General features: G+C 65.7%; 1 protein-coding gene across 4 annotated transcripts in view; it reads left to right on the top strand.

Annotated features, from left to right (window-relative positions):
* The first annotated feature begins 2966 nt into the window (after positions 1-2966).
* The window catches only part of CASKIN1 (CASK interacting protein 1), a 53709-nt gene continuing 31246 nt past the window's right edge, over positions 2967-25429 (top strand). For 2 of the 4 annotated variants that reach the window (XM_059716588.1, XM_059716586.1), the window contains exon 1: positions 2967-3239. In XM_059716588.1, coding sequence (XP_059572571.1) covers positions 3146-3239 — 94 coding nt within the window. In that variant the 5' untranslated portion in view covers positions 2967-3145. The remainder of the gene's footprint in view (positions 3240-25429) is intronic. The other 2 variants (XM_059716589.1, XM_059716587.1) reach the window with 1 other exon arrangement.

Raw genomic sequence — 25429 nt, 5'->3', positions numbered from 1 at the left:
CGCTCCTCCGTGCTGTAGCAATCCGGGGGCGTCCGTGCATGCAGCGCTGGGCTCGCGATGGGAGTGCGGGTGACAGCTGCCTGTCCAGTCCAGGCAGGAAGGGGAGACTCCCAAAAGCAGCCCAGCTGCCTGGTGGTGGTTTCCTGCTGCCGTCCTCCGATGAGCAAGGAACTTGGCTGCCATCTCGGGCGACGGCTTGTGCATGGGGATGGATCTGAGGCAGCGCAGTGGAGGATCTGAAGCAAACAGCCCTGCTTGGCTTTGGGGCTGCAGCAATGCGCAGCTGCTCCATGGGATGCCTGGGGAGAGCAGGGCTGGGAGCGCTCCCAGCGCCTGGGGGGCTGCAAGCCGCTTTGCACGAGTGTGGCACAGAAGAGGAACAGAGACTGGGAGACAACGCAGCAGGCCGCTGCGCTGAGAGCACGCCTGGGTCTGCAGTCCGGGGAACCGCGGAGACGGGCTGACAACACGAAGGTGCCTTCCTGAGGGTGGAAAGGGGCAGCCAGGCACTGCGACATGAGCATTGCACCATGCCAGCAGGGTCTCATCCTGCCCCAAGCGTGAACCTAGCACCACAGCTCTTCCGGGACCCTGGGCAGAGGGAGATGCTGCTCATCAGGGACAGAAGAGCAAGGGCTGATGTACCTACGCTGGCCCCGGAGTCAGAGCAAAGCCCTCAGACCTGTCTCATAGCTCAAGCCAACTTAGTGTCTGCTTTGAGGTCTCCAAGGCAAACCCTGAAAGCCTTGCCTGTTGAAGCCACTGGGAGACTGGTTTCCAGTAGGATGCACGTGCCTGCCCAGTACAAGAGCAGGGGCTGGGGCATGGTCATGCATGTACCACAGGGTGTGGGCTAGGCAGAGATGGAGGGGACCGATCCAGTCCTGCATCCTCCGATTCAGCGTGACTCCTTTTTCCTCCTGTAGAACCAGCCATGCTGCTTCCTGCCCCGGTGGTCCCTGCCACCGGGGCCTGGGGGGACAGAGGTTGTTTCCAGCCTGAGCTCAGTGGACAACGTTGACGACGATGATCTGATCCCCGGGAACCAGAGGAGGGAAGCTGGGACGTACAGCAAAGCCCCGGGTGACTGCTGACGGAGGCAGCGCCGCGGCCAGCTGAGCCGGAGCCACGTTTGGGGTGGCGCAAGCTTGCAACGGGGAGAAACGCGTAGTGGGCTTGTTCTTGCCAAAGTGTGAGCAGGCTGGAAGGGGCCGCTCCCAGCTGCCTGCCAGGGGCTGGATGCAGACCCCCTGGCACCACGGGGCTGGTGGCCGGGGCAGCGCTGGGCTCAGAGAGACATGGCCTGGATAGGAGAGGGCGCGGGAGCATTGGCAGATGCAAGGGGCCTTGGTGAGGACGGGGAGGGATGGGCTGAGTGCCCCCACTTCTCCTGCTTGACTTCCTGCCCGCGGGGGCAGTATCCTGGACGGTTATTTATGTAGTTTTGAGATGCAATAAATATTTATAATGAATTTCCCTTTGGGATATTGAATCGAAAGGGCCCGTGCATGGGGAAAGAGCCTTTTCCCCCAGTGCTGTTTGGAGCCCCGGCTTAGACGGGAAGGTGCTGCCAGCATCCAGGTTCCCCCCTCAGAGTTCGGGCTCTTTGCTCTGCAGTTGGAAGCCGGGTCCCCTGTTGTTTACGGGCTCTTTCACCTTTGTTCGCTCTGTGCCGCTTCCAGCTCTGCTGTGTGGCAACGCTGAACCTTCACCCGCTTCTGGGGCACGCTGCTTTCTGCAACCCGTCCGGGGGATATAGCTGTCCCATGCAGGCGCATGGGCCCGAGGGCCCTGCTGCGCTGAGTGCAGCATGGGCGTGGAGCGCCCGACGGGCTCCCCATGGGATTGCAGGTCAGGCAGAGAAGACGGGCACAGGCTGCATGTGTGAACACGGGGGCAATGGGTACAGCGAGGTGAAGTGACCACCCAAGGCCACACGGCAAGCCAGTGGCAGAGCTCAGAGCGGCTCTCTGCATGTGCCAGGCGGACCGGGAAGCCGGCTCTCAGCGGTAGCTGCCGGGTTGGCGAGAGAGCCCCGAGGCTTGGCCAGAGCTTGCGGGGAGCTGCAGGAATGCGGAGCAGCTGGAACTTGCCGGGAGGGAGCAATGCCGGGAGCAGAGCCTGGCTCGTAGGGCCAAACCCTGGCCAGCTGCTTTGGCATTGCCCAGCAGGGCCCGGGGCTTCAGGCCAGGGGCAAGGCTGGGACGGTGCAGCTGCAGGCCTGGCTTTGGGGCACATGGCTCGAGAAGCCTACAGAGGATGGGACAGTGTTGGCCTGGCCACACAGGGCGAGCTTGCAGCCTCGGAGAAGGGCCAGCCCCGGGCTGGCGCAGAGGCAGGGACATTGCTCTGTCCCTAGAGACCCAGCCCCGTGCCACCACATTGCTCCTTGCCCTGGTCCCTGCGGGCATCCGCCGCGTCCCCTCGGCCTGCCGCAGGACGCAGGCTTCTGGGACGGGCCCTTCTGCCCCTGCATCGCGAGCCCAGACGAGAGAGCCAGGGCCCGGCCGGCTCCTGGGGTTAATAACGGGGTGGCTGTTTGCGCGGCGCGTGCCGAGCGTGGCTCTCGCCCAGGGGCGCGCGGGCTTCCAGAGATGCTCTAGGACACGGCGCGGCCGCCCGAGGGCAACTCTGGAGCCAGCCTCGCTCCGCGCCACCCCCAGCTTGGCCGGGGCGAGGGCGGCCTCGGTGAGACGCCCAGGCAGGGCCGAGCCCTTGGCGTGCCAAGGCACCGTCGGGGCTGGACCGCGCGGGCTGCGGGGTCTGAGCCGGCGCCCCGCATTCAGCAAGAGGGGCCAAGCGGGACCCGCCGTTCCCACGCTCCTGGCGGCCCGGGGCCGTGGGAAGTCGCCGGGGCTGAGCCCCGCAGGCCGGCGGGCGCTCGGCGCAGGACCCGCCTTCTGGCCGCGCGGGAGAGCCAGTGAGCGTCGCGCGGGCGGAGGCGGGGAGCGGGAGCGGGGAGCGGCGGCCGGGCCATGGAGCAGCCGGCGCGGCGGAGCTCAGCCCCAGCGCCCGCTGCCTGCGGCGCCCGCCGCCCCGGCCCCAGTGCGCCTGAGCCGGCGGGCGGCGCCCGGGGCAGCCGCTGCGCACGGCCGGGGATGCTGTGAGCGCCCGCCGCCGCCCGCCCGCCCGCCCGCCGCCCGCCATGGGCAAGGACCAGGAGCTGATGCAGGCGGTGAAGGCGGAGGACGTGGGCGCCGTGCAGAAGCTGCTGCAGAGGCCCAAGCCGGGCAAAGCCAGTGAGAGCCGCGGCGGGAGCGGGGCCGCGGGCGGCCGGGCCGGGCCGGGGGGACGGAGCGCGTGCCCTTGCACGGCGGTGCACCGCTGTGTGTGTGTGTGTGTGTGCGACTGCGTGCCCTTGCATGGGGTGCACAGCTGTGTGTGTGCGCCCCGGCACGGGGTGCACAGCTGTGTGTGTGCGAGACAGGGATGTGTGTGTGTGCACATATGTGTGCGTGAGAGAGACGGCGTGTGCTCGTTGTGTGGCTGTGCACATCTGTGTCCAGATACGTGCGTGTGTGTGAAAGAGAGTGTGCCTCTGCGTGTGTTGCATCTGTGTGTGCGTGTGTGTGCGAGAGAGGGGAGTGTGCGTGTGTGCAGGGGGGGTGCACCAAGCGCCGTGCGCTCCAGCCCGCCGGAGGGAGGTGTGTGTGTGTGTGTGTGTGTAGGGACGGTGTGTGTTGGGGGGGTGTAAGGGAGGGCGTGTGCTCCAGCCTGCCTGGGTATGTGAGTGTGTACGTGTGTGAGTGTGCGCTCGGCCAGGCCACGGCCATCCAGCCGGCGAGGTTGCCCCCGCCCAGGCTGCTGGGGAGGGCAGCACCGCTCAGCTCGGGCCCCAGGGCAGGCAGCAAGGTGGGGCCCGACCCCTTCCAAACTGCCCCCCGCCCCTGCCCCTGCTCCCCGAGCCGCCCCGGTGGCAGTCTCCACCAGCCTCTGCCCAAACGCGGGCACGGTGCTGGGTGCCGCAGGCCGGGAAGAAGGATTCCCCCCTCCCCACACTCGCTCGCACGCCCACCCCGCCACACACAGCCTGGCAGCAGGCCGGCGGGGAGGCTTCATTCATGCCGTAAATCCCGGAGCCCAAGGCGGGTTCGGCCCCCAGGGCCAGCCTGCCAGAGCCGTGTGCGGGGGGCGCAGAGCGGTGGTTTGGGGCTGGACCGGAGTTGCTCTGGGGCCGGGGGGCTTGAGAGCAGAGCGGGGCCGAGCCTGGAGCCGGTCTGCCTGGGAGCGGCTCTGCAGGGAGGGGCCGGCTGGTTCTGGTTTGTTGGTGCCCTGTTATTGCAGCCCTGCTCCATGCCCACCTCTGCCTGTGTCTGTGTCCCAGCCTGCCCCTACCCAGCGGGGGGGCATGGCGTGGTGCTGTGCAGGGCATTAGGCCGAGTCCCTGCAAACTCCATTCCCTTGTGTGCCTTTTGTAGGGTCCCCTCCCCCAAAGTGGACAGACAGGCAGGTCCAGAGCTGCTGGCTGCAGGAGCCACGTGTGCGGGCCAGGGGCTGGCACTTGGTGCCTGATTTTCCGGGGACGTGGAGTCTCCATCCCTCCCTGCCCAAGCTGCGATGCGAGCCCCCGTGCATTTCCCACGAGCCCGTTGCGGGAGCCCCTGGGAAGGGTGTGAGCAGCAGGTGGGGTGTTTACTCCTGCTCACATCCAGGCAGGGCCCGCCCCGAGCTTCACCCAGGATCTGGCTCTTTCAGAGACCCCAGACGAGAGCGCGGGCAGCCCCAGGCCGCATGGGCCGCGCCGTGTGCTGGTTGGCGGTCGGCCTGCGCCCCAGAGGCGGTTGCATTTCTGGGCTATTATCTATTGGCTTTTGTGCAGCTTCTTGGGGGATGCTTTGGCAGGAAGGGCTCTGCAGAAACACAGCCTGTTGTCGGAGGCAGTGACTTTGATGTCTCGGCTGTAACGAGCGCTGCCTGGCAAATGCTTTGAACCCTTTCTAAACAGGGGCTGGGCTCTGCGTCCGCCGAAATCGCAGCGTCTCGGGCCCTGCTGCCATTGCAGGTGCCAAGTCAGGTGGCGGTGCCAGGCAGGGCGTGGAGCAGGTGCTTTGCTTGGCTGCCTGGACCGGGCGATTGGATTTTACACGGCCGTAAGGTTGATGAATGCCTGACACGGTCTGAACCCGCGCGGAGAGGGTGGCCCGCAGGGGGAGCGGCTTCTGATTAGATTTAGCCACAGAATAAATGGCTTTCCAGAGCCAGGGCCCTGGCGAATGTCGCATCTGATGAGAGCTATGTGCCTCGGCGTGCCATCCGCTGCGTGCACCCGGGTGTCGAGAGCACCCATCGATGCCCCCTTCCGCGGAGGGGCGTGCAGGGGAAATGCTCCAAGCTCTTTGCTTCTCCCCTGCCCTTCCCCGGAGCTTCATAATGGATGTGCATGGTCCTCTCCCCTCACCGCACTCCCGGCTGCACCGCGTGTATAAAATATGCAGCAACTCTCGCTGGGCTTGGGGTTTCTTAATGCAGCTGGTTGGCGCGTGTGGCTAGGAGAGAGCACCTGCTTCGCTGTTCTTCTGGAAAAGAAGTGAGACCAGAGGGCAGGCGTCTTCCTGCAGGCCCTGGATCCGGGGTGAGGTTTCACCCCGGCTGTTGTTAGACCCCCGAGTCCACTGGAGCAACCCCTGGCTTGGTGGGTGCTGCAGCCAGGGCTTTTCAGGGCTGCCTGGCTCGGCCAGGGCCTGTGCATGTTGGTCCGGTGCGTTTAGCTGATGCTGTGGGCTCGGACTGGCTCTTGCAAAGCTGCAGGCCAACAGGGTTGTCTGAAACCCATGGACGGCGTGCTACTCAGCCCGGGCCCTGCGTGCCCCCGACCCTGTTGCAGGTCACGAGGCCGGTTGAAGGTGCCCGGCGCGGAGAGCCCTGGGAAGGAAGCTAGCAGAGAGATGCGGGTTGGGGATTCAGGTGCGGTTGTTCGGGTTGTCTCCGGCGAGGCGAGGACAACATCCTTCCGTAGGTGCCTGTACTCGCCACGTTGCGTCTCTGTATGCGGCACGGCTCTGCCCGGGTCCGGGCGCGACGCGTGCCGGGGGTGCAGCACCATGAGAAGAGCAACAGGAGTTGGACGCGCCGAGCGCCAAACAGAGGCTTGTCCCCGACTGCCCGCCCGCGTGCCGCGCTGCCGTGCTCTGCTGCCGGAGCCGGGGAAGAGGGGGGAGGCTTCGCGGCCCTGCGTGCAGAGAGATGGCTGTCAATCAGGAGAGGCGCGCTTGCAAACGCTGGCAGCGGCTGCGACGGCTCATGTCAAACAAGCTCAGATCCAGCCGGGGTGGGAGGGCGCGTCTCCGTCGGCTCCTGGAGCTGCCCGCTCCGTCTCACGTTGGGGGAGCAGGTTCTCCGCGGCGTCCCCACCCCAGGTGAGCATTCGCGCCATGCGCTGGGATGCGGCGAGCTGCCTCCTGCAGATGCAACTGCAAGAGCTTCCCCTTTGACTGGGATCCCCCAGGTCTCCGGCCCCGCGGATCTCCCTGGAGTGACGGGACGGAGGCCGGGGCTCAAGGTGCTTTTCAGGGAAGCCCACGTGCCGGTTGCAGAAGGACTCTGAGCCGGTGACAGGCAGTGAGCGCTGTCCGGGGCGGGAGTGGAGGAAAGTGATGCGCTGGCAGTTTCCGCGGCAGAGATTTCGCTGGCTCTGCACAAGAGGCGGGGGCCAAGCCCTGCGCTGGGCCCGGGCTGGGCTGGGCTGGGCTTTCCCGGAGCTCTGCTCTGCATCCCTCGAGCTTGCATGTTTCCCCAAGCGTCACCGAGCTGTGCCAGGTGACCCGTGCCGGGGAAGGACCTCCTGCCTCAGGCCTGGGGCAGGGGGTGAGGACGCCCTGCCCCACGTGGAGGGCAGCAGGGGCCTTGCCCGCTTGTTCAGCAGGACGGTGACTGATGGCAGCAGAGCCAGGACGTGGCTTCTGTGCCCAGCGAAGGACCCCGGGCCCAGGGGATGCTCGGCACTGTACAAACACAGCATGCAAAGACACCCACTGCTCATGGGACTGGTCTGTACCCTGCTCTCCTCCTAGCACCCAACTGGACCCCATCTCCAGTGCCCGGGGGGCTCTGCTGCCTGCCAGCCCTGGCAGTGGGTGCCCGGGACATGAGCCCCCTTTGCACGACCTTCCTGCCTGCTGCCAGGCCGTGCTGGCCTGCACAGCCCCTTTAATGGTTTTAAAGCCACCGGCAATCTCTTCAAAGCTTTCCCAAGCAGCTTAAGCATGATCTGTCTGCCTGGAGCTGCCCAGCCAGGGCCAGCGCGATGGGCATCGTCAGCGCGGCGGTGGTTGCGGCTGCTTCAAGGGCAGGCCGTGCCTTGGTGTAGGACCAGGCCCTGCTCAGAGGAAACCACGGCACAGCGGAGAGCGTGGGATCGGGCCCGGATCGGGGCCACGGGAGTTGGCAGTGGCTGGGCCAAGTCACCTTTGTCTCACGGACCTTGCAATAAGCAGGAACTCCCTTTCCTTCCTGCCGCTTCCAGGCCTGGCCGGCCGCCTGCATCTTTACTTGCTGGCACGTCTGTGCCTGGAGGTTACCCCCGGGAGAGCGGGGGGTGCTGCCCGGGAGCCAGCCGGGCGCAGGGGGACCCATCTGCTTGGGCGCGCTTCCGCTGATGTCTCTTCAGATGGAGACTGGGTGGTTCAACTGCTCAGTTTAAAGGCATGTCATCCGCCGAGCTGAATAATTCATGCCGGCTTATAAATATGCAAATCGTCTCCAACCCTCCCCTTCCCTTGGAGACCCAGATCTTGAGGAAAGATGGTGTGTAGCTGCTGCAAGGATGCTCGCCCGCCCGGGAGCCCCCCGGAGCGAGAAGGGGGGCGCGCTCCCCTGGCGGGGAGATGAAAGGCGGCGCTGGCTGGTCCTTTGCAGCAAGCGAGGGAGGCAGGGATGGGGCCGTGGAGCTGGGGCGGCTGCAGGTGGGGGCTGTGGGCGCTGGTCTGTGCCTTCCAGCGCCAGCTGCACCCCTCTGGGGTGGTAGCCTGCGAGCTCTAATTCTCCAGCCATCATTGGGGCAAAGGGGGGCAGCCTTGGGGTCCAGGTGCAGTCTGACAGGGACTTGCACTAGTTTGCAGCAAGTCCCTGCGGGACGGGGGTCCATGCTGTGTCTGGCTATGGGGTGGGCGGGGGTCCATGTCTCTGGCGATCTGCTAGGACAAGCCCCTCGGCATCACCCCTGAGATGCCCCATGGCTGCAGAGCAAATGGAAGCCCCCAGGCGGGGAGGGGGCACCCGGTATAGGGCTGGGGGGTGCCTCGCTTTCCTGTGACCCCCGAGCCCCGGCAGCCTGGAGGCCAGCTTGGCCCTGGCGCCTCAACTGATCTCGCCTCCTATGGGCTCTCCATTGGGGCCCATCTGCCGACGGCCTGAGTCAGGTGGGACTCCGGAGCTGGACGTTGGCGTCCAAGAGCTCAGCAATGGCCCTTGTGAGGGCTGCGGGACATCCCTGCAGCCTGCGCCCGGCGGGTGCCCCCGGCATGCATCACACCAGATCTCTGCAGGCCTCGCACACGCACAGCTGGCGTTGCCATGGCGACGCACAGCTGTGCAGCTGAGCCAGGCTCCGCCTCCTCCCCACCCTCCTTCCTTCTGCATTGGGTTAAAGCCCCGCGCTCCCCTCGGCTCCGTGCTCCAGGCTGGTGCCTGGGGGGGGACCCGTCTTCCCAGGGACTCAGGCCTGCATCCTCCTGCTCCCAGCTGCGGGATGCATGCGCCGTGCTCCGCGGGCACTGCCCCGGGGTCGGTAGTGCCCATTGCACCAGCCTCCAGGAGCCAGGCCTTCGCTCCGTGGTCTTGGGGTGGAGCGGGGGGCTGGAGTGTCCCCGTGTCCTTGCTAGGACCCGCTTTGCACCCAGCCTGGTTTGCTGCATCCACCTCGCCCCTTGCTCAGGACAGAGGCAAAGGCAGCAGGAGCTGGTGCCCAGTCTGTGCAGCGCCGAGCCCCGCTGGGTTCGGGGGGCAGGGAGCGGCGCCGGGAGGTCCAAGCCCCGACAGGAGGCTTCCCCATTTGAGCTTTCCACGTTGTAGCCCTGCAGGTGCCCCCGGCGCCCCTGCCCCATCAGTGTGCCCCTCTCCCCTGCCCCGCTAATTGCCGCCATGCAGAGCGCCTCGCTCTGCCTTTGCAGAGGACATCGGGGAACCCAGCGCCGTTATCCGATTGTGGCCCCTCCTGCAGGCTTAGTACATCCAGTGTCCAAAACCCCGGCGGGAATGCCTACGAGTTGCCATGGCAACCGCGGGCCCGATTCGGTGCATGGGGTAAGATGCTCGGGTGGGCAGGACCCGGGTCCCCGTGTTCCTTGGGGATTAGGTCTCCTGGGAGCTGCCCGAGTGCAGGCACCGGGTCTGGGCAGCAGATTCGTGGCCTTTCCTCCTTCAGTGCAACTTAGTGGCTGCTGGCAGCTTTGCACGGACCCCTGCCCTCCCAGCGCACCTGCCCCCGGCTTTGCACCTGCACGCCGGCCCCGGGGGCGGTGTGACTGGGTAGCCCACGTGTCTGGTGTCCGTGGGGCTGCTGCTCTGGTGCCGTGCCACCCCCTCCGTGCCTGGTCCATGGGTCGTGAGGTGCACCAGGCGCTGCTGGCAAGAGGGTAACGGCAGAGGGGTCCCTGCCCACCCTGCTCACCGGGCGGTTGTGGCATTGCTAAGGGATGTCCGTGACCTGGTGGAAGCCCAGCTGGCCCGTCGTGCTGGCTCTGACCCACTTGAGACCCCAAAGTCCCTTGGGCTGCTTGGGGACGGGCTGTGCTTCCCAGGGCTGCAAAGCAGGTGCCCCCAACGTGGTGTCTCTGTGCCCCGAGCGGCTGTTTCACGAGCTGACTCTGCAGAGCTTTTCCTTTGCCACGGGCTGGCAGACCTGGCACGTGCACTAGGGAGAGCACACGCCTGTGCTCCCAGTTCCTGAGACCTTCCCAGTGTGTCCTGGGCAGTGAACCCACCTGCACCCAGTTCTGATTGTCCTATGTGGCTTGGGGGGCTTGGGTAAAGCGGGCATACTGTGCCACCTGCCCCGTGACCAGGCACGTAGCTGCATGCCAGGGCAGGCGGACCCTGTCTGGGTCTGCTCGGTGGGTTAATGGGGAATGCCATGCCAGGAGGAGACAGCGAGGTCCGGAGCATGGGAGCCTGGGTTCTTCCGTGGCCCCGGGACAACGCGCCAACGCAGTGGCTGCCTCTGCCCCGAGACGGACGGCTTCCTCTCGCCGCGCGCCCTCCCCCTCTCTGCGGCGGCAGGGGAGCTCCAGGTTGCTCGCCCGCATTTGATCGCATTAATAATCTGCTCTGATCACCGCGGCTAATAGGACCCGGCTCGTACGGTGCCGTTAGGAAATGTCAGAGACGCTTTATGGCATGGCTCCCTGCAGCAGCAGCCCGTCGGGTGCCCCGGGCAGGGCAATGGGGAGATGCAGCGTGGCCCCTCGCAGCTGCTTGACTCTTAGGGGCTCAGATCGGGCCTGTCCCGGGGCTGTGACCTCTTTTCTTCCCTGCTCTGCAAAGCTCTCAGCTCGCCAGGGCAGATGTGTTGGCCACGATGGGGGAGAGACCAGCCCCACGGCCTTAGGATCCACTGCAGCATGGCGCAGGGTGCCGGGGCCCATCTCGAGACCCCGCGGGTGTCCCTGGAGGCCTCGCCGGCTCCGCCTGGAGATGCTCCACCTGGAGCAGTAGCCACGCAGGGGCCTGGGGCGGGCAGAGGCTGTTGATCACATATTTGGCACGGGGAGCGGGCAGCTGGAATGGAGCAATGGTTTCCAGGCAGGGAGGAATGGTTTCCTGCAGCCTCCAGCGCCTCCCTGCTGCAGGGGCCTGGGTGCCGGGGCGGGGGGCAGCTCGGTGGGGCCCATCCGTGCGCCGGGTATCAGGCCCCGGCTCTGCCGGCGGCTGCACTTAATGATGTGTCAACGTTTCCCTCCCCGGTTGACGACCTGCCTGCGGAGGCGCCTTCCCGATGGAACTTGGCAGCCGGGAGAGCGCTCCACGCGCCAGGCCCCGCCGGGAGGGGTGTTACTCACGCGGAGGGACGGGATTCGCCTCGCGTCTCAGCTTTTCCGAAGCGGAGCGCCTGGCTCTGCTCCCTTGCGGCAGCTCACCCGGCCCCTGTCCTGGCTGGCGAAGCATCTGTGCCTTGGCGGATGCAGGGGCGGGGGCTGGGAGCGGGCTCTGTGCCGGCGAGGCTGGAGCGGGTACCGGAGCAAACCCCCTTTTGCTTCTCCCCTGGATGGGGCTGGTCTAGGGCTGCAACTGGAGCAGCAGGACCGGGGGGCTGCATGTGCCCGTGCAAGGGCAGGGGGCCACCGACCCGTGGGGAGTGGACCTGTTAACCCGAGACTGCTTCCCCCATGGACGTGCACCTTTCTCTCTGTGTGCCCCCAGCTCCGTGCCCCTCGACTGGTACCCAGCGGCGAGGGCTCGGTGCCTGGGGATGGGGATGGGCACTGCCTCCTGCATGCACGCAGCTCTCCTGCAGGCTCGGGCAGCATTGGGGTAGACGAGCTAGCAGCGTGCAGATGTCCTCGGCTCGGGGAGCTGATTCAGCGGTGAGAGCCAGGGGGGCAGGAGCAGGTGCCAGGACTCCTGGCTTCTATTCCTGGCTCTGACACTCACGGGCTTAGTCACGGCGCTGCTTCTCTCATTGCCCCCGGGGAGGATGGAGACCCTGACGGCCCTTTGCCGGGCACAGCTTGCTCGCTCTATGCCTATCATTTCCGTGACCTCCGTTGGCCTCTGCCAGGCTGGGGCACGAGCTGCATGCTCAGTCGCAGGGGTTTGCTTTGGGCGTTCCTGCAGGAGCTTGCAGGGAGGCGCTGAGATGGGAGTGGGAAGCAGAGAGCGGAGCCCTGCTCCCGCAGCCCCGGGGACCCGGCTTGGTGCCAGTGTCCAGGGGAGCTGCACCTTTTGGATGGTCTGTGGCCTTCACGCTGGGTGGAGACCGAGCTGTGGCAAAGTAGGGTTTAATAAAGGCCGATTGCAGCAGGTCTGGACTATGGGGGAGTGCACCGGAGAGATCACCAGGGTCCAGGCACGGGGGATGCAGTGTGCCCCATTCCCGGTGCGGTGGGGAGGGTGGGTTGCTAAGAGGCCCCTTCCCAGCTGGGCACTGGGGTATCTCTGCGGGGGTGGCACATGTGCCCACAAGCTCTTCTTCCTCCAAATCTTGGTCCCCGGCCCCCCTGCCTGTCGCTGGTCTGTGCGGATCGATCGGCTGCCTGCCGAAGGGCCTGGCATTGCCTGTGCCAAGGAGCCAGAGGTGCCTTTCCTGCAGCTTCCCACAGCTCTGGCGAGAGCGTGATGGAGCCTGGCCGAGGCACCGGATCTGTGCTGCCCCGGGGACAGATGCGTCCAGCTGCGGGGGGCACAAGGGGATGGGGCCATGGGGCAGGACTGGGCACCTGTGGATGAGAGGTCCTGGGAGCGCTGGTGCTAGCTGGGCTATAAGGGCAGGCTCTGCCTCCGATGCCCATCTGGGCACCTGCATGCAGTGGCATTTGCACGGTGCCAGGTGCCATCGGTGACAGCATCCCACGAGGGCAGGCTGGCGTGAGGCTTTTGCAGTGTAGGTCTTGGGTGCAAATCTGCTATGCCTCCAAACCCCATTGTGGCTCTACCCTGCTCGTGGACAACAACCCTGGCTCTGGGCATGGCGCGTGGAGCTGGGCTGGGCTGTATGCACAGCACTGTCTCCACCACCTGGGATTGGCACTGTCTGGCTGTGTGTCCTAAGCCCCGTACTGCCAACTCCAGTCAGACTCTCCTTGGGTGCATGGGACGAGCTGGGGTGCCTAGGACCCGTGTGTGCCAGTGAGTACGGGGCTGGGGGAATGTAGCTCCCGGTTGCAGGCGAGGTGCCAGCAGCCCCAGTGCCCAGCCCCTTGCCCACACATTCGACGTCTGTGGGTGCCCTCTCCTCCCATTTAAGTTGCGCTATAAATAGAATGGCTGCCGTGCTGGGCGCAGCAAGGACGTGCCGCCACCACTGCTGGGTCTGTTTGCTCTGCTGCGCCATATGCTCCCAGCAACTGTTCCTCCAGCCGGCAAGGGCCTTGCCTCCACAGTACCGGCAGGGCCTGCCCGGCAGCCTCCGCGCCCCCCTGGCTGGGGGGCACCAAGCTGGGGTGCGGGGCAGCTGCTGCGGGCCAGAGCCCTGGCCAGGCTCTTTATTCCCTCCAGGCCTGCCTGGATCCTCCCGTGGGTGAGCCGGGGATCGGGTGGATTGGTTTGACCGTAGCCATGGCCACACGGGGAGGGTGCCGTGGTGCTCGGTGCTGTACGAATCCACCGACGGGTAGAGCGCGGGCAGCAGAGCTGTCTCGGCAGCTCTACATTTGCACTTGGAGAGGTGGGGCCGGGCAGGGGTGCTCGGTGCTGGGGTGCAGGCTCTGCCGTGCGCTCTCCTGGAGACCCTGGGCTCCGCTGCTGGGCGCTGAGAGATGGGGCCGAGGCCCTGCCTGCAACGGGGAGGCTGACATGGGAGGAGGCCGCCTCACTGTTGCTCAGCTGTGTGCCGGAAGCCCCATACTGCCCCCAGCTAGTGGAGAGTCTCCTCTCCCCTGGGGACAGGCTGGGAGCAGGGTGGGCGCTCCTGGCCCTGCTGCGACAAGCGGGCACTCTCCGACCCCAGTGCTGTGCCGGCTGGCGGGGGCTTCACGGGTGGAGCCTGGCTGCGCCCAGCATCGCATCCTCCCGCTCCCTGCCACGCACCGGCCACATCCATCCGAGCAGCGGTGCCTTTAAGAGGAGCTGCTGGCCCCAGGCCTGGCCCGGCGCGGGGGGGCCGCGTTGCTGCTCCAGTAGCGGCTGCGTGGAGCGTGCGGCTGATGGGTTCCAGATGAGGATGCTCGAGCCTGGCACGGCGCCGCCTCTCCTCCCCCTCCCCCTCCCCCAAGCGGCTCCCAAATAGATTTTTGGTACATTAGCGCTGGAGCGGGTTGACAGGCCTGGGCTGCTCCTGCATTGCAGCTGCCTCCTTGCAGCGCCCGTTCCTCAAAGGCGCCGAGCGGCTCCGCTCCTTCGTGCGCCGGGAGCTGCTCTAAACGCTGCCTCCCCCCCTTGGCAAACCCCGCCGTGGCTTCAGCCCAGAATAGCAGGGACCCAGCACTCCCACCGGCAGCCTGAGCAGGGGGCACTGGGACCAGTGAGGCTGCCCTGCTGGGGTCTGCCCCAGAGGCGGCTGCATTTTGGAGGCCCCGGGGAGGAGGAGGGCAAGCTGGGGCCTTCCCTCGTGGCGCTGAGATGCCCCGGGGTCCTTGGCGTGGCCTGGGGGGAGCCTGACAGTCAGCTAGCTGCGAGTGCAGGGGGCTCCCGCCCCGGACGTGGGGTTCGGGGCTTTCCCCGCGTTGGAGCATGGCCAGGCTGGAGGCGAGGCGCCGGGCCAGGCTGAGAGCTGCAGGTTTTTGCTGACAAAGCAGCAGCATCCAGGCACTTTCCTCCCGCCCAGGAGCCCTCACACCCCCACCGGCTGCAGCCCGCTCTCTCCGGTGCTGTTCACCGCAGCTGGAGCTGCTGTTTGGTGGGTGCTGGGCTCCGGCGTGTCCAGCGCCAGCGCAGGGGCTTAAACAGGCAGGGCCTGGGTTCCTCCGCACTGCCACGGGGTGCAGCCTTGGGCGCCTCTGTTCCCCGGGTTTGAGGCCCCAGGCTGCAAGGCACCTGGAGCCACGAGGCCGGTGCTCTGGGAATCGTGGCCTCGGCTCCTTCCTCTCTCGCTTGCTGTCAGCCTGGGGGCATGAGCATCCGGGTGCTGGCACCTCCTCAGCCTCCTGGGCCATCTCCTGCTGCTCTTCCTATCCCAGCTTTTCTGACTCCCTCCCGTGGCCGCGACCGTGTTTCTTTGGCAGACCTTGGGCACGTTGGGGCTGAGCTTGCCTTTCCCTCCCTGGCATCGGGCGCCTGCACTTGGCGTGCCCAGGCTCTGCTCTGTGCCACGGTCGTGGGTCCGTGCCCCCCTGGCGAGGGATGCCCTGGGAAGTGGACAGGGCTCCCAGGGGCGTTCGTGCTGGTGCTGACGCTGGCTGTCGTGTCTCGGCAGCTTCCCTGGGTTGTAGATCTAAATGAGGAGAGACCTGGCGCCCTGCGGGGGAATGCACCTGCAGGCGAAACCTGCCACATTCCCGGGTTCTGGTTTTTTAATCATCCTCTGCCCAGCACTTGGAGGCGAGGCTTGTCTCTGCCTGGTGACCGGCAGGGCCGTGGGATGGGAGGAGCGGGGCTGCGGTGTGTGGACCTGGGGGGTGCCTGGGGGGTAGCTCTGGGACCAGCGGTGTCTTTCCCACCCCGGCTGGGGCCCTTGCTGCACCCTGTTTTAGGCTCCCATGGGCAGCCCACGCCTGGGACACAAGGAAGGGCCAGGCTCTCAGTTTTGCCCATTTCCTGTCCAGATCAGGGTGTTATCACCCAGATCCCATCCAAAATCTACCCCAGTCACAGTGGGTTTCCCTCAGATCTGCTCCCAGGTCCCAGCCATTGCACATGTCTGCTGTGTGTGCCGTTACACTGCTGCCAAGCTGCACCCCAGAGGCAGCTGCATTTCAGTGCTGGGTCTAAGCCACTGCCCGCTTTCTCTTGGGCATGTGGGTACGAAGCACCTGTCGAGAGGCGAGGCTGGGTGGGAGGGCGAGGTTCTTGCTGCCAGCTAACCCCCTGTCCCTGCCCCTGGGCAGAGGGGCCGTGTCTCTGCCCGTGGGGGTGAGGCCGTGCTCATGCCATGCAGAGCTCAGCTCTGCACATGAAAGAGGCTCTTGTGAGCGTTCCCAGCCGGGGGGCAAAGCCGGCGCCATGCGGCTGCACATCACAGGGCCCCGCGAACAAGGAGGCCTCTGTGCACCTCCCGGGCCGGGAGTGCCCTCAGGTTCAGGCACGGGCTTCTTGCACCGATGCCCAGGGACCGATGCCCGTGGCCTTTGTATGTGCGTGGGACCACTGTCCCCTGCTGGCTTCGAGCAGCTGGGCTGTGTGTCATTAGCCCCGCACTGCCAACCCCATGTGGAGACTCCCTGTGTGTGCAAGGGATCTGCTTCCCAGGCCCTGGGAACGGGGGTCACTGCCCCGGCTGAGCGCAGCCCAGGCAGGGCTGCAGTGCCGCGCTGTGCTCCCCGCCCTGCCTCTCCACCTGCAGCCCCTCTGGTCTCCGACGCAGCCCGCGCGTCTCTCCCGAGGCTGGCTGCACGCGCTGCCTGGCTGATTGCATTAGGATGAGTCACGGAGAGACCTTGCAAAGCAAATGGGCCTGTGCTTTATTCAAGGGTCGCTGGGTGCAGCAGAGGGAGGGAGGGGGGAGCCTGGAGCTGCCGGAGCTGTGCTTTGCATGGAGCGGAGATACCAGGGGCCCGCTGTGCATCGCGCTGCAGCCTTCCCAGAAGCTCTGGCTTGGCTTCGGGCCGGGAGAACCGCTCGTGGGCCCTCCATCCCGCTGGTCTCCAGTCCTCTCTGCCCTGTCCTGGTGCCCCAGGAAGGATGCGGCAGGTGGGTGGGAGTCAAGGCTGTGCTGGAGAGCCGCAGGCTGGTGCAGGCAGTAGGGTCCTGGGGAAGGCAGGCGGCTTCTGGGCAGTGCCAGCCCCTCTGCTCCATGCCCCGCCATGTCCCTGTGACCGGGGCAGGCTGCACCAGGCCAGCTTGGCTCCCCCGAGGCTGGGGGCACGTCGGCAGCGAAGCTCCCAGGTGCGGCGTGGCGTGGCGCGGCGAGCCCAGCTGGGCAAGGCCCCTGGGGAGTCTGCACCTTGCAACCGCCCGGGTTTGCCCCACGTGCATGCAGGAGGGCAGCCTGCGGGGCCAGGGATCCCGGCTGCCTTCTTGCTGGGGCTGCCCATAGGGAGCATCCTTGGCTGGCTACGCTCCCTGCGCCCACCTGCAAGACATGGCCCCTTTCCACTGTCCCCCCCCCACCCCGCAGCCTCTCTCCGGGCGATGCAGGTCTCAGATCCGGCTGCCGCTGGTTGCAGGCATTTCCTTCTCCTCCCGCCCTGGAGGGAAGCACGTTCTCTCTCTCTTTAATACAAAGGAGCTCTCTTTCCTCTGCAAAAGGCACATTTCAGTGGCTTCCCGTGGCCCCCGGGGGCCGGTGGCTCCTGGTGAGTCACATCATGCTGGAGCGTGGATCTGAAGTCCAGATTTCCCTCGTTTCCCCCGGATGGGATCCATGCCGAGGCCTGGGAACCCAGGCTTAGCCAGATCCAGCACTGGGGCTGGGCTGGGGACAGCGGGGGGGGTACCCAGAGCAGGCTGAGCTGGAGAGCGGAAGCTGCTATAATTACAGCCACGGCCCCTGGCGTGATTCAGGCGCTGATGGATGCCGCACGTGGCCCCGGCTGGGAAAGTGCCGGCTGTCAGGGCCATCACTGCATCGCCGGGGGTGGCGGGGAGGCCGCATCCCCTCCCACCGCACAGCTATTGTTCCCCTCGCAGCGGTGGGGGGGAGCCAGCAGCCACTGTCCTGGGCTCCGAGCCCCGGGCACTGCACGGTGGGGTGCAGGGTGCTGCAGGTGGGGCAGAGCAGCAGCCGTGCACTGGTGGGGAGGGCTGCCCGTCTGCCCCCCCGCCCCGATTGCCTTGCTCTGGCGCCCGAGAGAAGAAGTGCAGCTGCTTCTGGGGTGGACTGTGGCAGCTGCCCCATAACAAATCCCAGTTTGGGGCAGGAAGGGAGGGTTTCTGTGCAGGGAGCAGGAGCATGATGCCGAGGCGTGTTCAGGGCTCTTGCAGCGCGTGCACACTTGGTGCCCAGCCTGGCGGTGCCACGAGGACTGGAGGGGGAGCCCGACTTCCTCACCCTTGGCATGTGTCTGGGCAGCTCCAGCTCGGGGCTCACACCTCCCCCTGCCCCTGTGTGCAGGCTGAGGATAGTCAGCTGTCTGTCTGCACGTCTGTCTGTCTGTCTGTGGCCTCGTGGTGTTTGTCTGGCTGGCAACGGGCATGCCGCAGGGGTAGCTCGGCAGGGGTGGCAGTCTCTCTAACGTGGCCGTATTGCTGTACCGGCCTGGGGGCCTTTGGACAAGTCTCAGGGCTGGGGGCCGTGGTGCATTTGTGGTTGAGCCGAGATTCCTGGGTTTTCACCCGCTCTGGTGCTGGTGGGAGAGGACTCGGGGGTCCCTGTCTCCGGCGAGCTGCTGCCTTCCCGTGCAGGGGTGGAGAGGTGCAGAACAGCAGTCATGGGGGCACTGCCGCTTCCAGGTCGGGCTCACTCCTGCGTGGGGGGACCCAGTGCCCTGCGCCTCTGCCCTCCCAACAACCCTCTGCCTTCTTGCTGCTCCTTTTTGGTGGCGTGACTGACCATGCCACCAATGCGTGGGAAGCTGTAGGCATGCACGGGGTTGACCTGGTGCAGGGGTGGGATTTAGAAAAAAATATCCAGCAAAAGAAAACACTGCAGGAATACGCAGGGTTGGGCTGGTGCCCAGCTGCCACCCCTGGGACATGAGGTCAACGCATTATAGGAATGGACTGAGGTGACCTGGTGCCTGGCTGCCCTGAAACCAAATCAACCAGCCGTAGAAATGCATGTGGGGTTGACTTGGTGCCCGCCTGTGGTTCCCAAGATTACAGGTCAACCTGCAACAAGATTGCACGAGGTTGACTGGTGCCTGAGCACTGGGCACCAGGTCATCCTGCCACAGCAACACCTGGGGATGACCCAGTGCCTGGCTTCAGCTTTCAGGGCAAGCTGCTATAGGGATCCATAGGGTTGATTTGGTGCCCAGCTGTGGCTCCCCAGACTACAGGTCAACCTGCTCTAGAAGCATTGGGTAGACCTGCTGCCTGGCTCTTGCTTTCCAGACTACAGGTCAAGCTGCCATAGGACTACATGGGATTGACTTAGTGCCCAGCTGTGGCTCCCCAGACTACAGGTCAACCTGCCAGAGCAACACAGGGGCCCACCTGGTACCTAACTGTAGCTCTGCAAAACAGGGCAAGCTGCCACAGGGATCCAGGGGTTGACTTGGTGCCAGGCTGTGGCTCCCCAGGCTGCAGGCCAACCTGCCATAGAAACACATGGGGTGATGTGCTGCTTGGCTCGTGCTCTCCAAACTACAGGTCAAGCTGCCATAGGGGTACATGAGACTGACTTGGTACCTGGCTACGGGCTCCCAGTCTCCGGCTCAGCTTGCCACAGAGAAACATGGGGTTGACCTGGTGCCGGCTTCAGCTCCCTGAACTAGAGGTCACGCTGGCATTGGACTACATGGGGTTGACTTGGTGCCCAGCTGTAGCTCCCCAGACCCTGGTTAACCTGCCATAGGATTGCATGGGGTTGACCTGGTACCTGACTGCCAGTCCCCGTGCAATGTAAAGTCCCCTTTTCCCGGGTCTGGGGGGATTTGGGACTGGTCGGGCAGGATGTGGTGCCTGTAGTGGGAAAGGCTCCCCTTCCCTGCGGCACGCTCTGGATGGGAGCTAGACGGCCTAGGTTTTGTTTCCACCTCTGCAAGGGGTGCTGGGTTGAGTGAGGGGTGCTGGGGGTGGGATGCCCGGGGTCTGTTCCCATGCTAAGTGTCACCAAATGACACAGGAACCAGGCCCCTGCGTCCTCCTCTTGCCTGCCACGGCCTCCCCCCAGCACTGTGCATCTCTCGCCAGCAGCCCCTTGCACGGGGCTATGAGCAGAGGCCGGCTGCCCCATGCCTGGCTTCTCGGGTCTCAGCCCGCACAGGCGGCTCCGCAGGGCATGCGCCCCTTTCCCTTGGCGTTGCTGGGTGCTGTCCCTACTCTGAGCACGAAGCCGGCGTTTCTTTCCCCTCCCTGCTGCAGATGTCCGTGGGAACCCGAGCAGGCCGATCCCCTGGGGCAAGCACAGTGCAGGCAGGCGCTGGCTGGGAGCCGCTCTGCTCCCTGCCCTTCCAGGCCCCTGAGCCCAAACAAAGGCCAGATTAAGCTCTGAAGCTGTTCTGCGTCTCTCCTGGCCCAGCACCTGTTATCCGTGGGACAGAAGCACACTGGGGGCGGTGGTGGGTCTCCTGTGGCATGCCCTCCTCTTGCTGGAGACCCAGGGCCACGGACCCTCCAGCGAGCCTGGATCCTAAGTGGCTTCTGATCCTGTGGGATGCTAATCTGAGTCCGCGTGCCTTGCCTCTGGGACCTAGCACCTGCATCCCCTTGGCGGTTTCCGGTGCCCAGTCCCATTGGGGGCCGGACACCGGCTCTCGGTCGGTGCTGCGGTTCCCTGGAGCAGGCGTGCCAGCAGCCCTTGCTGGCGCTGGGCTCTGCCGCGCAGGCGCCGGGCAGATCTTTGGTGGAGCGGTGCCAGCCACACCAGCTGGGGACCTGGCCCCGTTTCCCCCATCCGTGGGAGTGACAGACGCCGCTCCCTGTATAGCGTCTCCTCCGTGCACCATGCCAGGGCCACGTGTGGCTTGCTCTCCTCCTCCCATGGATGCTGGCACTGCGCTGGGCCTTCGTCCTCCTCCTCCTCCTCCTTGTGCTCTGCAGATGCGCCGGCATTGCTCGTGGCTGATGGGTGCGGCGTGGACGGACGGGAGCTGGTGACACACGTGGGCGCCGTGCCAGGGACCAGGGCTGCTCCAGCCCTCACCTGCAGCATAGGGCTCTCAGGGTCCAGCCACTCCCTGCCCTGTCCGGGCTCCGCACGGCGAGCACGTGGCAGTCGGGCCCACCGGCATGTGCTGCCAGCCTGGGCAGGGTGCTGCCTTGGTAGAGATGCTCCCGGGGGAGCTACCCCAGGATGGGGAGGGCCGTGTGCTTCCCTGTGGCACCATGCTCTCCATGCTGGGACCTGTCCGGTGGCCACGATCCCAACCCATGCACAGGCTCCAGCTCCCGGTGCGAGGCTGGGCTGCAGGCAGGACTCCCGGAGCTGGTGGGATTTGCTGGTGGGCATCCTCCTGGCTGGGGTTTCAGCTCAGGTGCATTGGTGGGAGGGGATGGGGAGGGCAGAGCAGCTCTCTCGCATAGAGAAGAGAGGTTAAACACCAGGGAAAGCAACCAGGGCTCTGCCTCAAGGTCACGGGAAGCCGAGCGGAAGGGGACGCAGGCGGCTCCCGCCTGCTGCCGGCGCTTTAAAGGCCCCTTTCAGCGGCTCAGCCCTCAGAGCCGGAGCTTGCAGAGGCACTAAGCAGATCTTGGCAGGCGCAGCCTCTCTTGCAGGTGCAGGAGCCTGTTTGTATTCCTCTCGCTCGGCGCAGGGCTGAGAAAGCAGGAGGCCGGTTGTCCTCTCCCGCTCCGAATGCAGGCTGAGACCTGATCCTTCCAGACCACGGAGGCCGCGGTGGCCAGAGCCGGCCGGTCCAAAGCCGCCCGGCAGAACACGCGCTCTTTGCTCAACACCGAACGGGAGCTCTCTCCTGTCCGCCCAGCTTCGGGCGTTGTTGGAACAACTGGACCTGCCAGTTGTGCGTGCTTGTGGCTGCATCGCGGTTCCCCGGCCAGGCAGATGAGCTGTGCCCCCTAATCCTCCCCTCGCACGTCGCAAAGGTGCCGGTCACCATTTCCGACCGGCGTAGTAGCGCAGATGAAGGAGCTGCATGCAGGCAGGGCCGGCTCTGTAATTATTTCACTCGCGGCGCAGAGCGAGAGTCCGTCCTCCAGGTTGACACAAACAAGCACCAAATTATACCTTATCAGTGACAATCGACACTGCTTTAGGGAAATAATGAAATAAGCCGAGGCCGAGCAAGGGCGAATCAGCCATTGTGATCTCGGCTCCTGCTTGCAGACTTGAACCGTGATGCGAAGAAGGGACTTCGGCCTCCCTGATTTAAAATCAATCCCCCTTCTTCTCCCGAACCCTCCTGGGTGCTGCCTCTTGCTCTGGCCCCAACCCAGGGCAGGCGCCTGTTGCAGCCGTGGACTCGTGGCCACACGGCCAGGCTGGAGAGAGCTCTAATGAACCCGTGCAAGAGTCCCAGGGGCACGGAGAGATGCTGTCCGGCTTGGAGCAGGCTGGGGGGACTCGGCCACCTCCTCCGCTCACTGCTGGGGGGGACCGGAGCATCCCCTGGCTGGTGGTGCCCATCTCCAGCCCCAGCGGCTTCAGGCCAGGCTCCGCGTGTGCCCCGTCCCCGTCCCTTGCATTAGTGGCTCCCCCGGCAGGGCCCAGCCTGAAGCCCAACATCCAGGGGAGCATCTCTCCTTCCAGACCAGCCCAGGGCACTTTAGGAGACGTTTTTTGGGTGCCCAACCTGGATTCTCTGTCTGCAGCCAGCGGCTTCTCTAGCCCCCGGCCCGGCTGTCACCGGAGCCGCCTTAGCCCGACCGTGGCCCCGTGGCGCTGCCACGTGGGCCTGGCTGCATGCCGGCGGGGAAGGAGGTGGCATCTCCGTGCACAGAACAAAAGCGGGAGGGGTGGTGGCGCCCCGGATCTGCCAGCCCGGATCGGGTTTGAGCGACGCTACTTTGGGCGCTCAGTGGGGCGTAATTAGTAGCTGCTGCTTGGAAATTAAATCCAGTGTGTAATCATCTCTTGCCCCCCTGCAGGAACCTGCCTCAAGTCCTCCACTTCCCTTTCGTCTCGTGCCTTGGTTTCATCGGGCCCCTGGAGTGCACTGGGGAGGCACCGTCGCTGCCCGCGGGGCTTGTGGCCCACGCTGGTTCGGCCCGTGAGCTGGCAGGTGCCTGCTCCTTGGAGGGCCGTCGGCCGCGCTGGCGGGGCACTGTTTGTCGGGAGACAATGCCTCGTTCCAGTGCTAATTGCTGAACAGGCCTATTTTTAGGTGCTCTCGGGGAGGCGGGGGCACGGGGAAGATGCGGCATGTTTGCCTTGTGCCTGTCATGCCAACAACCTGCCGGCGCGCTGTGGGTGAGGGCAGGGGAGCCAGGCTGCAGCCCACGGGGCTTTGGGCTCCTGCACGCAGCAGGCAGAGCATTGCATCGTGTCCGGGTGCCGGACTCGGTTTTGGATGAGGGGCCCGTTGCACGGCACGTTGCATCCTATGCGACGGGGACGTTCCCTCTCCCCTCCCGCTGCCCAGGGCAGCTTGCAAGCAATCAACAGCTCACGGGTGGATGTTATCCTAGGAGACACCAGCCCACCATTGGGAGCAGTCTCTTGGCTTTGGAGGCTCTCCAGCCACAGCGAGGGCATCCCCAGCTCCTGGCGAACAGTTCATAGCAAAAGTGTGTGTGCAGAGGCAGCCCCGTGGGAGCTGCTCTGCCGTGGAGAAGCCACGTCTCCGAGCGTGCCCATTGCTGAGCATGGCACGCGGCATGCAAGAGGCTGCTGGCCAGGAGCAGGGGGATGGCGGTGATTGCACCTGTGCAGGACTCAGCAGAGTCTTGTTGCAAGGGATGGGATTGGGTGCAATCAGTCCGGTCTGGTCGTAGGCTCTTGTTGCAAGGGAAGCCATGGGGAAACCTGGAGCCTGGAGAGGCTGCGTGGAGGCTGGGCTCTGTGCTGGCGTGGGTGCAGCGTGCGGAAACCCTGGCACTGCAGGGAGGCCAAAGCCAGCGGGGCTGGTGCCAGGGTGCTGTGGGGTGCAGATCCAGGGCAGCCGGGGTGCTGGGCATCTGCAGGCTCATGCTCGGTTGCTGAGGCCAGGGCTGGGTGCTGCCTAGGTCCAAGGCGAGGGAGGCCGGCAGGGCTGGGGGAGCCATCTGGCACTGCTGCAGCCCTGGCCATTGCACCAGGCTGCGGAGCCCAAAGACTGGAGCCTCTGTTCTCGTGCCCGTGCGGTGCCAGGAGTCCAGGCGGCCGGTGCCAGCCAGGCCCCTTTGTCGGCGTGCAATTTGCAGCGTCTCGGGCTGGCCCTGCCCCTCGCATGGGACCTGCTCCTGGGAGCTGGGGCGGGAGCGGAAACGGCCTGGGGGGGCAACACTGCGGGGATGAAAGGCACCTTTGTTGGGAGCTGGCAGCTGCCCCGGGCTGGGCACAGACCAGCTGGGACCCATCCGTTGGGGCTGCCCGGGCAGCTTGCATCTCCCATGGGGGCTGGGAAGCGGTGGGGGAGCCCACAGAGCCTTTTCTAGTGCCGGGGCCAGGCTGTGCACCCCGCGAGGAGAGCGGCCAGCCTGGCCAGGACGGTGCATGAGCACCCGAGGGAGGGCGCCGGTGCAGGAGCTGGCTGGGCTCCGTTGGCGAGTCCCAGGGGCCCAGAGAGACCATGTCTGTTTGGAGCAGGCTGAGGGCACCGTGCATGATTCCCAGGTCCCTGCACCTCGTCCTGGGGGTTAATGATGTTTGCTGCGCTGCAGGGGCCAAAGTGGCCTGTCTCTGGCCTGGCCATGCACTTGCCATGCGTCCTGCCTGCAATGCGTGCCCCAGTCCCTGGGCCGGGGCCCGTGAAGCCTGCTGAGAGATTGCAGACGGCACGGATCCCCACTCCAGTTCACCCGGGTGCAGGGAGACCCGGGGGGTGGGTGATAACGTGCAATGGCAGGGGCACCGCAGCAATGCAAGCCTCACGTCCAGTGCATGGGCAGGCTGGGGCTGGACCCGCCGATCGGGTCCAACAGGCCCCGAGCACCCTGGTCTGGAGCATCCGGCGTGGCAGCTGCCTCGGGCTCCCGTCCACGGCGCCGGCGCTCTCAGCTGCGCCGCTAAGTTGTTGCTGAAGCGTTCGGTTCATCTGCTAAACAAACAGAAGGCTCCGCGTGGGCTGTGTTTGCGGGGAAGCCGCTCCTCTCCCACCTCCCTGGCGCGCTCGGAGCCCGGGCCCGCACGTGCCACAGGAGTGTGGTCGTGGCTGCAAGCGGGGGCCGCGTGGGGGGCTGCGAACATTGGCTTAAAGGCTGGGCAGCCCATGCCACGGCCCCGTTTCTGCAGTTGGAGGTCCGAGCCCCTGCCCAGGCTTCTGGGGCGTGCAGCAGAGCGGGTGCCGGACGCCTGCGGGACGCCATTTGGAGCTGGGATGGGGCAGCTGCGGCGTCGGAGGGCGCTGGGCTGGGTTCTTATTAGCACCTGGAGCTGCCGGGCTGGTGAGTGGAGGTGCTGGAGCTGCTCTGGCTCCGTCTCCCTGCTGAGCCTGCCCCTGGCCTGTTGAAGCCCCACTGTGCCTGGTCCAGGTGTCTGCGTTGGGCTCTGACCCGGGGCCCTGGCGTTTTGCCTCCCACTCCATCCATGGGATGCAGGAGTTTGTCTCTGTGGTGCTTTAGTGGTGCTCCCTTCCCTCCCCAGAGGTGGCTGCATTTCAAGGGGATGGTGGTGCCTCTTCCTATAGGGTGACCCGTGCCTGAGGGGCTAAGACATGCCCAGGCTGAGCTGGGAGAAGAAAGGGCATTGCTTTCAAGGCAGGGGGGGCTGCCAAGCAGTGCCCGGGGGGCAGAGGGCTGTGCCTCCAAGGAGGGAAGGAGCCACAACTCCATTAGCTGCCTCCTTCCCCGTGTGCTCTTGCTGAATGTCACTGCGGCGAGAGCCGGCGGATCGAATCGGACCTGGCTGCAGCGCAGCGGAGGCGCTGGGGCAGCCCGCGGGGAGACCCGTTCCTCTGAAGGCAGGACAGGGGGGTCGTGCATGCCACAGGGCGTCTCCGCAGGACCCGGGGACAGCCAGGTCGCAGTGTTTGCCTGGGCTCCA

The sequence above is a fragment of the Alligator mississippiensis genome, chromosome 13, assembly GCF_030867095.1.
Source record: "Alligator mississippiensis isolate rAllMis1 chromosome 13, rAllMis1, whole genome shotgun sequence".
In the NCBI taxonomy this organism is placed as follows: Eukaryota; Metazoa; Chordata; order Crocodylia; family Alligatoridae; genus Alligator; species Alligator mississippiensis.
The sequence above is the reverse complement of the archived record's forward strand: the minus strand, read 5'-3'. Positions and strand labels throughout refer to the sequence as shown.